The sequence below is a fragment of the Eubalaena glacialis genome, chromosome 13, assembly GCF_028564815.1.
Source record: "Eubalaena glacialis isolate mEubGla1 chromosome 13, mEubGla1.1.hap2.+ XY, whole genome shotgun sequence".
NCBI lineage: Eukaryota > Metazoa > Chordata > Mammalia > Artiodactyla > Balaenidae > Eubalaena > Eubalaena glacialis.
The window spans coordinates 61,982,566-61,995,126 of record NC_083728.1 but is presented as its reverse complement, the minus strand read 5'-3'; the positions used below and the strand labels follow the sequence as shown (position 1 = coordinate 61,995,126).

At 43.6% G+C, this 12,561-nt stretch overlaps 1 protein-coding gene across 6 annotated transcripts in view; it reads right to left on the bottom strand.

Moving 5' to 3' along the window:
* The window catches only part of RBFOX1 (RNA binding fox-1 homolog 1), a 353,845-nt gene that overhangs the window by 189,127 nt on the left and 152,157 nt on the right, over window positions 1-12,561 (bottom strand). Inside the window, exon 1 of one of the 6 annotated variants that reach the window (XM_061209600.1) lies at window positions 3,847-3,879. The exons of the other annotated variants lie outside the window; for them this stretch is intronic. Coding sequence (XP_061065583.1) covers window positions 3,847-3,879 — 33 coding nt within the window. Of the gene's footprint in view, window positions 1-3,846; window positions 3,880-12,561 lie in introns of those variants that run through there. 6 annotated transcript variants of the gene reach the window in all.

The window sequence follows — 12,561 nt, the reverse complement described above, 5'->3', positions numbered from 1 at the left end:
CTAAGTGAACGCATGCTTGGCTAGTGGACTCTGGGCTCTGTCAGGCTTCATTGGCAACAGGATGGGGGTGGGGGGATGGGAGAGGGATCAGCAAACGAACCCTGGAAGAAATCTGGCCCGCGACTTGTTTTTGTAAATAAAGTTTTATTGGGACACAACCATGCTCACTGCTCTGATGGCAGAGTTGAGTTGCTATGACAGAGACCATATAGCCCACAAAGTCTAAGCTATTTATCTATCTGGCCCTTTGCAGAAAAAGTTTTCTAATCGTTGTGGCAGAGTTATCATGAAATATGGGGACATCAATTAAGATGCAAGAGGGAGGAGAGATGGGGATATATGTATATGTATAGTTGATTCACTTTGTTTTAAAGCAGAAACTAACACACCCGTGTAAAGCAACTAAACTCCAATAAAGATGTTAAAAAAAAAAAAAAAGCAGCTGTTGTTGCACAAATAGTTTGGGCAGGAGATACAGTTGGTGGTGAAGTAGGGAGGGAAAGGGGGTGCCTTCTACCTAAACCAAGGAGGGGGTGGCTCAGCCAGACTTGGAGATCGGCAGCGTTAAGGATGGTGGAAGAAAGGTGCAGTAGAATCTTTTTCAGAATGTGCTTTCCATCACCAGTTCTCTGCATTGTATACACACGTGCTTCAAACTCAGCAGAAGTGGGCTTGTGAGAAGACCTATGATGGTTTCGGCTTCTGTACTCCATCTGAAAGGCATCCTCTTCTCCAAACCAGAACTCAGAAAACAAACTGAGTGACACTCAGACCTAGTGGGCACCAGGCACGGTGCTGCATGCTTTGCATCAGGAGTCCTTAAGCAGGGTGACTGCTCCCCAGGAGACATTAGGCAATGACCAGAAACACTTTTGTTTGTCACAACTGAGTAGGAAGGGGTACCACCAGCATCTAGTGGGTGGAGGCCAGAGCTGCAGCTAGACATCCTACAGTGCCCCCTCCACAACCAAGGATTATCTGGCCCAAAGGTTAATAGTGCCAAGGTCTAGACTCTCTGCTTTGCATGCACTGCATCTCTGATCCCACTTTATTTTGTTGTGAAGAATACTGTAGCCCAGAGCTGGTAAATAATATTGCGAGGTTGCAGCCACAGGTACCTCTGAGGGAAGCCAGGAGCTGAACCAGAGCCCGGGTTTATCCCACGCCAAGGTGTCCCTCCTCTGGAAAGAAGATCTCTGGTGGGGAGATGCGTTTCCAATTTTAAATAAATAAACCGCTCTCTGTCACGTATACCGTGACCCTGAGACCTGTTTTCCACCTGGTGGCATGTTACACCCTGTGGGGAAGTCAGGTGCTAGAGTATTTGATTCAAAGAGGCCAGGGTTCCAGTAGCCAGAGTGGGGGAGGCGAGGGGTAACCCTTGGTGTGTTAGAGCAGCAGCCTGGGAAACTTCTGCCACCTCAAGCCCAAAGCCTGGGGCTTCCGAAGGCTCTGAGGCTACAAGGGCCAAGGGCAAGGGCCAAGTAGGGGCACCACTGGAGCCAGGGCAAACCACCAACCTCTACCAAAACTTATGCCATTCTGGCAAACCAAGGGTGCCCACCTCTAGAGACGATGTCCATGGTTGCCAGGGAACCTCCAGGTAGCATTCAGGTCCATGGAGTTTGGGATGCACTCCCGTTCCTGGAGTTCTCAAACAGATGTTGGTGGGACCCCGCACGGTTACTTATTAACACTGACAGCCATTCCAGAGAAACCCTAATTAATATTCCCAACATTTGCACTTTGGGCTAATTACAGCTAATATTTAATTAAGATCACTGTACTTCCTACGGAATTATTTTTCACCTTCAAAGGGCTTCGGAGATGTCTTTCTTTCCTCCCTAGTGATGTTCCTGGATACTTAGCTTGGCTAAAATGGATTTTCTGGAAAAATATATTCACATTATGGGCACCTTTTCCACTCCAGGTCAAGGCAAATCTTGGGCACGTGAACAAGCTCCTGCTGGAAGGCTGAAGCCAATTTCACACTGGTGGCAGTGACAGGCAACAATTATTTGGAGCACTCTGGCTAGACATTCCCTCATTTGCAGAAGCTGCCTTCTTTCTTCTACTCTAATGCCCACCCACACTTTTCCCTAAATAAGGGGAACGATCACAGAGATTCTGATATTTACTGAGTCAGGGTGCTTGTGGCTGTTCTGAGTTGATGGGGCGGGTGATTCTGCTTTGCATGTAGCCCCACATTATCAAGAGAGTGCTTCAAGTGATTTTGCAAACCTAGCATCTAATTTTCAGGGCCTGGACTTTCCTGGGTTGCTGCCGAATACACAAAAGGGGGGGAAAGAAGCCAAGACCTCGTGTTTTAAAACCCACCGTTGCTGCTGCAGAACTGGGTAGGAGCTTGAAATCAAGAACGTCCATTAGGATAAATGCAGAAGAAACTTCTTTGTCCTCATACACCAAACCGCAATTAGAACAGCACCCCAACAGCAGCCAGATGATGACGTGGGACCCCTCATTACCTGAGACAACCCGACAGGTAGTTTGTACTCCAGTTACAGAGAGAGAAAGGATTATTCAAATGCAACCAAGTCTGATTCACCAAAGGAAAAAAAATGCCATTTCAATTTAAATATTTTACTGAAGCATGAAATAGCCAGGATATTATTGCTATTTTAAGACAAATACCGTAATCTGACCATTGGCACAGTGTGTGGACTTTGCTGCTTGCAGGCATTCAGAGAGACGCCCCTCAAATACAAGGAGAATTTCCTTGGTCACTAGAACATCCTACACCCTTAATTTTCTCAGGAGGCAGAGTCAGAGAGAAAATGGGAGGTGCTTTTTTTGGTTTCTTTTTAGACATCACCTTTCTCCCGTGCATGGCCCTTAGTGGTTTAATAAAGTAGTTTTGGGAGACTAAAAAACGAACCAAGAGAGGCAGCCCATCAGACTTGGCAAAATATTTTGGCTCAGACTCTAATGCAAACCGCATTTCAATTGCAGAAAATAGTCTTTACGTGGCAGAACATGAAATGGATTTATTCCTTTCACCGTAACTGTCTGACTTTCACCGAGGGGGAAAAGTGCCTGCCAAGGTGGACTTTAAGTATTTTTCTTTCTCTTCTGTGTGTGTGTGTGTTTTCCCAGTTCTAACTGTCAAACTTCTGGAGCATCCTTTCTCCTTTTGCTTCTGGAATTTATTTGTCCCCAGTCCACTTCTGGTCACCCCCAAACCTCTTCTGGCCTAAACACAGCCCCTATAATGAAGAAGGGCACAGGAATGGTTCAATCCTCATAAACCAGCTGATTATGTCTGTCTGCACCGCCTAGGAAAGCAGCCTCTCCTGCCACGGGACCCCCCATCAACTTGGATTTGCAGGAGGAAACTATCCATTCTCCGTTGCCTGCAGTTTTCCGTCTTGCTGACAGTTTGGTTTACTTTAGTTTCTTAGCCTGGTCTGTTCTACTTCTCTGGCAAGAAATTGCATATTTCTTGAAGAATTGCATATTCAGAGAAAGCCTCCAGTGCTGGACCGAAAAGAACTAAACTGCATCATGCCCCCGGGGGCATGGAAACCAAGAAGGAAAATGCAAAATTACATCATTAACCTGCTGGTTCTAAGACCGGCTCAGTTCCACCCATCAAGCAGAAAAGCCCGCGCGCGCGCGCGCGCGCGCACACACACACACACACACACACACACACACACGGCTGAAAATCCTTTCCTCCCCCCCCCCCCCCCGCGCCCCCCACCGCCGGCATGATTCGAGGAGCAGAATCCACATCACGGAGAGAGTAACAGAGACTTAATACAAGGAGAGGCTTCCGCTTCGTTCAAATCACAATTTCGAGTAAAACAGAAAACGGGGGAAGAATACCTGCTGTACCATCCTGCTTCCTTTCTCCTCCATAAACTTAGCAGCTGCTCTAGTGTCACACCGCAAATCATCTGCCTGACGCGAGCCTCGATTACGAGCCAGCGTGTGTGCGCTGTGCAACGTGGGGACGGACGGCGGGGGTGTGGGAGGGGCGCGCCGAGGCTGCCTGGCTGACCTCCCCGTCAACAACTGACTGCTCCCCAAACCAGCCCCAGATGGGACTCCTTCCTTGAGCCTGGCCCATCAATCACAGCTTGCCCCTCCTCTGGCCCTTGCTCTCAGTTTCAGAGCATACACTGAGCAGATGATTACATAGAAGAGGAAAGGGAAAAAAAAAAAAAAAAACCCCACACAGCACTCGACTACATTAATAGCTGTTTAAAAAACATTAGAAATGCTATCCTCTGCTACTGCCTGCAGCTGGAATTTTTCATTACTAAACTAAATACATGGTATGCAAAGTTAGGGAATCCACTGGGAAGCTTGCGACTATCCTATTTTTAAAAATATTTTCAAGGTGTGGGGGGTGGGATGCCGGGGGGAGCAGGGGAGGAGACAGACGAGGGATGAAGGCAGAGCTCAAAGAGATAAGAGAGATGGTGATGGGTAAATTAAAAAAAAAAAAAAATACCGTGAGAACATTGCGGATAAATTTACAACAAAGCTGAGTGGTTAATTGTAAATTGATCTTAAAATAGTCATGGGCCAGTGTTTGGAAGATCTGGAGGCCTAGCTGTTTGGCAGACTCGCTGTGTGATCTCAGACAAGTTGTTGCAATGCCCTGGGCTCCAGTTTTTTGCTTCTGTTTAACGGGGAGCATGATGAGTGACCTCACAGGGTAATTGTGAGAAGATCACGTTAAAAAAATCAAATCACAGGAAAGCAAACACACAGGGCACCCTGCCTCATAGGATGCACTATAGAAACAGATTCGTTCAGCACACGCGATAACATGGTGAGCGAAATCCAAAGCCATCTTTGTCCCTAAGGACCAAACAGGCAAGAAGAGTAGCAGGCTTTCAAGAAAGGAACCCGCAGTTGACCACAGAACCCCAGTGGTGATCAAGGCCATGAAGGAAAAGCAGAGCCGTCTTGCTTTTCCCTTGTCTTGAACTTCTGTCTCTTCCTAGCTCGTTGTTTTTTTCTTCTCTCCCAATAAGCAAAAATAAAACCTCGTACAAAAAATCCCCAGTGATTTCAATGCCAAATGCTGCCTCTTCATTTAAAGCTACAAATACTTTGTTCCTCCTTTATTATTAAAACTACAACAACCACAGTGAAATGTCAACACAATTTCAGGTTTTATTTAGTCATGTCTTTCTGGCTCGTCGAGGGAAAGGTTTCAAGAGTCCCATCCACCATTCCCGTGGACAGCTGCTTATCGCCGAGACGCCTGCTTGGAAAGGAGACATCTCACTACCCTGGAGGGAATGGATGGGGTTTCTGAAGTGATTAAACTTGTAATTAAATTGTATAACAGAGGAGGAGGTGAGGGTAGAGGAGGCTGCCCGGAAGAATTCCACTTTCCTGCTGATCTGTCGGTGGTACTAGTTCAGGGAGCCCCTGGGTGATTTGTCTGTTTGTTTTAAATTCCCAGCTCCCCAGGGTTGGAAAGAAAATCTGGATAAACAGTACTTGTGCCATCCTTCCATTTCCATTTCCAATCACACTCCGGGGATGCCTCTAATGCAGGATTAAATGAAGCAGCCTTTTCGGGTTCCTTAAAGGGATGTGTCAGCTCCCCTCTCAGAGCCACATGGTCAGAGGACCAGAGCCCCTTCCTCACAGGCCTCCTGCCCAATACGTGGACTCAGCAGTCCTTCCCGTGAGCCCTGAGCTCCTTGTCCTACTGATAACTGAAAAGCTAAACTTCTGTCCTTCAACCAAAGTATAGGGGGTCTTACTTTCTCCTAGAAAGCAAAAGGGATGAGACCAAGACAGACAGATTCCCTGGTGAAGGATGTTCTGGGAAGTGATAGAGAAAAATGCAAAAAAAAAAAAAAAAAAAAGTCAAAACACCCAATAGAGAAGAGTGTTTCAGGTGGAAACAATCAGAGTGATGTAACAGGACATTGTTCCTTAGCCTGTGGACCATCAGGTCATTTGGGGCGTTCTTACAGAGCCAGATGCTAGGACTCCACCCCAGACCCACCGGCTTAAAATCTCCAAGGGCGGGATCCAGGCTTGGGCACTGTGTAAAGGTGCCCCAGATTATCCCGATACACCATCTGGGGGGGAAAAGTTACGTGTTTTTCAAACTGTAGGTGTGAACCCTTGGGATGTAGAGCCCATGTAGGGGTTACCACACCAACATTCTTTAAATGAAATAAACTATACCACACTGGAAAAGAATAGAAAAGAGTAAGGAACTGTTTCATGAAACTTTTATGTGGGTGAATTGGGTTGTGACATAAAATCTTTTATGGATTGCAGTAAAATAAATAAAATAAAAAACACTATGCTGGGTGATTTCCCTGTTTGTTACCTTCTAACCTTTTATTGGTGCTGTGACTATGGAATCGGAGACAAGTGTTGAAAAGCCAGGAGCATAATGGTGGAACTATTGGCAAGTCATTCCACCTCCATGTACCCCATTTCCTCATTGATTAATATAAAGCATAATACATATTCTTCTTCCCGACGAGGCTCTTGTGATGCTCTAGGGATAAAATCTACAGGAATGTGTTTTATAATCTAGAAGGCCCTGTGAGCATATATGCCCCATTGTGGGGATGAAATTGGTCCCACTTGTGGTCCAGCAAAGTGCTTCCTCTGGAGAACACATGGGGAGGTGTGTTGGATTCTACTGTGTGTCAGGCACTTTAATCCCTGCAACCACCCCCCAAGAGATAGATATTATGGTCTCTTTTAAAGGTAAGAAAATTGAGGCTCCAAACAGGTGAAAAAATATTTCCCAGTATGGGAGTTAGTAAATTAGGTAAATGGCAAAACCAGAACTTGAACCTGATTTGGTCTTATTGAAGAATTCCTGCCATTGAATCCGTACTAAGATGAAGATGGAGATGATGATGATGATGATGATGATGAGGTGGAGGATGGATATGATGATGGTGGTGAAGATAATAAATATGGAGATGATGTTGGTGATGAAGATGATGGTGATGATGATAAGAACACTTTTCTTGAGCACTAACTATGTACTAGTCATTGCTCTAAGCACCGAGGATACAGAATTCACCAAAGCAGCATTGCTTGTTTATTTATAATTATTTTATTTAGTAAGAACCCAATGTGGTACATACTGTCACGAAAAGGGAGGTGGGGTAACTTCCTCCTACTCACACAACGAGTAAGTCTAGTTACCCAAATCCACCAGACATCCTTAAACAGTTGGAGATGGGTTCAAATCTGACCTCAATTAGGTCAACATACAAACCTTGGTTTCCTAACTACACCGGCTTACAAAAAAAAGCATCTCTTGGACAAAGAACTCTGAAATTGCTCTGAGGCCATAATTCACAAAAAACAGACAGACAACAAAGATAACAGGAATCCATGTCACAGATTCAAGTGAAAGCAATTTGTATCATTTCATTTTCCCGGCCTCAACGGGGAAGCAGAGAGAGAGAGGCCGGGAGCCATCTTGCCGCGGCTGACAAACACCAGCCCCAGATATACAAACCAGCCGAGTAGGCGGCAGGCTTGCAATGATGAGGGGTCATGTTTGCAAAATGTTCCATCCTGACTTTCCATTTGGAGCCACAGAAGGCGGTAGAGGTTGTTTTTCTCAACTCCTTAAAACTTAGTGACAATCAAATATTTATGGCACTGTGCTAGTCAGTAGCCTTGATATGGTTTCTTATGAGGTGATATTTCCAAAGAGAAATGCGCTTATCTCAAAAAAATTGGCAGCCTCTGGAGCAAGTGAAGTTCCCAGCCAACAGCACCAGGCACTTAAGAACATGGGTTTTCTTACTTGCTCACTGCAGCCCCAGGGTCTCAGAGGGCCCTGACTTGTCCTTTAAAAACCTTGTCAAAGTCTGACATGATATACATTTTGATTTTGACATTACGTATATTTTTATATTACATATATTTTGAGGTCTGTCTCCAACTAGACTGTAAACTTCATGAGGGCAGGAACCTCTGCTGTTTTTCTCACAGTTGTTGCTTTGAGCATTTCAAAGAATAACACGCACATGTACATATTCAAAATGTTTTGTGGCATGAAAAATTCCCAAGCTAGTCCCTTTATCCCTACTAGGACCAAGACATGCTCTGACTTACCCAGCACCTCAGGGCACTGAGAAACAAGGTCAAACCATCAAATGTTGCTCTGCACTGTTGAAAAAAATTTCCCCGTTGAAATACCCCAACATCGTACTGAACGATTTCTTGTTGGAAAGCCAAGCAGCATAGGGCTTCACCTCTCTGTCTGTGAAATAGCTGTAAATGCCTTATTATTGTCCATTATTAATAAAAAGTAGCAGCCAGAGCAGCTGTTATTCATTGAGTTCATTCTAAGCATTAGACAATGGTAGTCACTTGATATACATTATCTAACTTCATCTCTAGAGGAACTATATTTTTACTAACCTTATTTTTATCACACCCATTTCACAGATAGAGAAGCAAAAAGTCTGGAAGCTAGTAAGTGGCAGATGCAGACCTCAAATCCATGTCTTTCTCCAAAGCTGAAGTCCTTTCAAGGATGCTATGACTGACCTCTTTGTTGGCTAAGATGGGGGGTGATATCTGTAAGGGTTATGGTAGAACAATTCAATCACAAAATATCTTCTGAAGTATCCTAGCCAAAGTTGGAGGTTACCAAAAAGGCATGAGATCTTGTTCTTGCCATCGCAAGATGCAGAACCTAAGTGGGTTAACAGTGCTAATGACGATGATGGTGATTATAACATTATTAATAACAACAAGAATATAATTAGAACGGCTCTCAACATATGCTTTCCATTGCCCTAAATTTTGTATAAATGTAACTCCTTCAATGCACCCTGCAGCCTCAGGATGGGGACACAATCATTATCTTCTTTTTATAAATGGGCAGCTTTGAAACACTAAGCAAATAATCTGGGTCCACCCCAATAGTGCATGCTGACACTCATATTTGGACCAATCCAATTCTGACTCCAAAGTAAGAAGTTGGAAAACAAATTCAAGAAAGTTGCTGCCTCCTTCATCCAGTTTCCCCCAATGGTAACCGCTCACATAACTATAGGAAACTGTCAAAACCAGGAAATTGACATTGTCGGACCAGTACTCTACACGGCTGCAAGCACAAGGGGAAGTTAGGGCAGCAAAAGTTCAGCTGTCATTTTTTGCCATCAACACCATCACCTCATTGCCATTGCCATCTACCCCTGAGTGACAGCTGGAGCTTCCCACCACTGTCCCAAATATACTGGTGGAGACAGAAGGGCAGACAAACTAATTGACAATTGAACCAAGCAAATATATATTAGCAAAAACCCTTTGCATAAGGGAAGGAACAGATAATGCATTGTAAAATCATCATTCAATAAAGATCCTTCATCTCCTGGGTATGGAGGAAACCTTCAATCCTGAGCAGGCCTTTCACCCTCACAATCTATCTCCTTCCACAGCCAGCTCTTTTCTAAAGAAGGGGACACAAAGTTCTTACCACTACCACCAGGGTAACATCAGTGTCAAATTCATATTCAAGATGAATTTCAAAGACTTGCACCACGGCTAATATTACTGCATTTAGCCAAATCCACAAAAGGAAAAGAATGGCTTGTGTTCCCTTAAATATCTTGCTTACAGTTACCCTGCAGATATGACTTGGGATAATATCACTGTGTTACTTACTCCGTCATAGCTATCCAGGGGATTCTCTGCCTGCTTCTAAAATAGGAAATTAATAGATTTGGGGTAAGACAACTTTTTTTTGTAAGAGAGGAGGGCGCTGTACATACAGCCAGCGCCAAGTAGCTCAGAGAGGTACCAGCTCCACTGTGGACGTTGCTAAGTACAGCATCCCACCAAGAGCATCACCAAGGGTCTGCCTCTAGATTTGGGAAATTGGGAGCATTAAGTCACACCCCTAGAAAGAGAATCATATACTCTCTTCATTGGAATGGTGTCACAGAAAATGAAATGCTCTAGTGAAGGGAAAAGTAAACATTCTAGATGCAAATCAATGCAAGAAGTAGATACCATCGTCTTGTACATGAATGGATTCAGAATCATTTGCACTCACATCCCATTATGAAAACTGAATTTCCTACCCATCAGAAAGTTTGTATCTCAGGGACGTGAATCAACATTTCTTCCCTTTCTCTGGTCCCTTCTCAAAGGTGGACCCTAAACAAAGCTGAGATAAACCACGACCTTGAGGAGACATGACACATGACACTGTTAATATACAGAAATTAGGTACCACCGCCACATAGTTTATGATGAATTTCCAGAACCAAACCTTTGACTGGGTTTTCAATTATCCAATTTCCCTACTATCAGCCTCTCACAAGGTTGTAAACTCCTTAAAGGCAGGGACTTGCCGTATTCATCTTTAACATTTCCCTCTTTTTTGTAATCAGGTGTTTGACATGATAAATATCTGTTGGCTTGCATTCACCTCACTTGTACAAAGATGTCTAATCTGGTTACGGCAACAGGCAAAGATGATAAAATATGACCTTGTCTTTCATTGTGCGTTGCATAAGTTTTAGCCTCTAATAGTTTGCCAACTAGAAAAAAAAAGGTTGTCACAAAATGAATTATACTTGGACTTGGAAGAAATGAAATTAGGAGAGACTGCCAGAAAGCAAGGGCAATGAACTATTCAAATAGGCAAGAACTTGATATTCATGCCATTGTTCCAGCAGTAAAATATTGGGCATCTTCTGGATGGCAGGTCCTGTGCTAGACTCAGGGGCTACAGTGGTGACGAGGATTCACGTAGCCCAGGAAACTCTGTAGCTATAGGCTGGTAGAAGTTACATAATAGACCAGGAATGTACAGTGGATGGGGTATGTGCCAGGAGAAGAGAAATACAAGGAGCTAAAGGGCTCGCCTATCCCCTGTGGTTTATCAAGGAGGGCTTTCCAGAAGAATTGATGTCTAAACCTAGAGTTGAAAGGTGAGCAGAAAATAGCCAGATGGTATGAAACAGGTTGACAAAATAATATGTGGAAAGGCCAGCTTAATGTTGCAGAAGGAGGAAATAGCTCATACCCAGGGTGGCAGAATCAATGAAAAAGAAGTAAAAGAAAGTGGTGAGGTTATTTTCAGAGCCACAGGGTGGGCTGAGATAGAGGCCTAGAGGCTACTGGATTGTAAGGCCCTTGAGGGAAGAAACCCAAGTCTGTGTGATTGAGTACCATATTCCCGGGAGTATTTGAACGGCATGCACAGAATAGATGCTCAGAAACGTTTTGGGTAAATCAAAGAGTGAATGCAATGATGGTATATGCCAGGATGAAGCTAGTCAAGGGAAGAAAGAGAAAAAAGAAAAGAATGGGATCTGATCATTTAAACTACACCCTTTGACATTACATTTTCCCTTGAAGCAACCCAAAGGCTTGAAATAGAAGAAATAAGCAGATGAGTCAGGTGGTCAGTTTAGGTAAATAAATAGGACAGAGGCTCATCACTCTTTCCATCACCATCATCACAATAGCTTAGCCAATGATAGGATGTAAAGGTTTCTGGCAGTATTTTAAACATGGTCTGTTTGAGCCTCCATACCACATTGGAAGGTAGGTAGGATGGGTACCATTTACACCCATTTAACAGAAGAGAAAGCTGAGGTCAGGTAACTCAGTGATATGCCCAAGTTCAGACAGTGAATAAACGTTCTAGCTGGGATTTGAACCCTACATATATTTCCATTGCACCAAACTGTTTCCTAAGTTTTCCACCCATATGACCCAACAAGTCTAGCTATATCAATAGACTTGATTGCATGATGCATTTCTAGGTTTCCTCCATCCTCATTTCGTAAACTTTTATGTGGAGAAAAAGAGAAATAAACATGGACAGTATGACAATTGAACTTCTCATCAGAACAAAGAGGAGATAAAACTTTATTGGCCTTACAAATTCAATACAGCCTAACTTAGCATAAGCCAGTATTGCTTAATGCCAGTATTGAAGTTATTACTATTTTTAAAAGATAAGTCAAGAGAGATTGAAATCAAAGAGCTCCATCTTCCTAAGTGAAGAACCAAGTTCAGTAACTGGCCCTGCCCCAACACAAGGGTCTCTGAGCCCAAGGCCTTCAACCAAAGCACCACTGGAGACTGGAAAACCTTGAATTTTTCACATATGTTTGATCAGTGCACAAGTATTATTTTTCTGTAGCTAAGGATGTGTGACATTTTAAGGATATCTGCCTGCATGAAAGCTGAGCCGAGAAGATCACACAATTTGGAGTAAAGCAGGGCTAGGCTGACTTAAAGAAGAGTTTTGCAAAATGTCAAGGTGGATCCAAGGAGGAGAGTCGGGTTTCAAAAATATGGAAGAAGTTTGCCTTATTTGTATATAAGAGAGAATTTGCCTAATGGCGAGACATTTTATTTCAGATACCAATAGCATGTAAGTCTGGCCAAATAAATTGTGTGATCCCTCTGTGTACAACTTAAGACACTGAAGTTAATTTATCTAAACAACTCTGAGGCAGCTTTAGCTAGGAAAACTGAGGTTGATGGAAGTTAAGTAAGTTTCATTCAAAAGACCTTCGGGGAGCGGCTTTAAATATTTTCAAATATCGT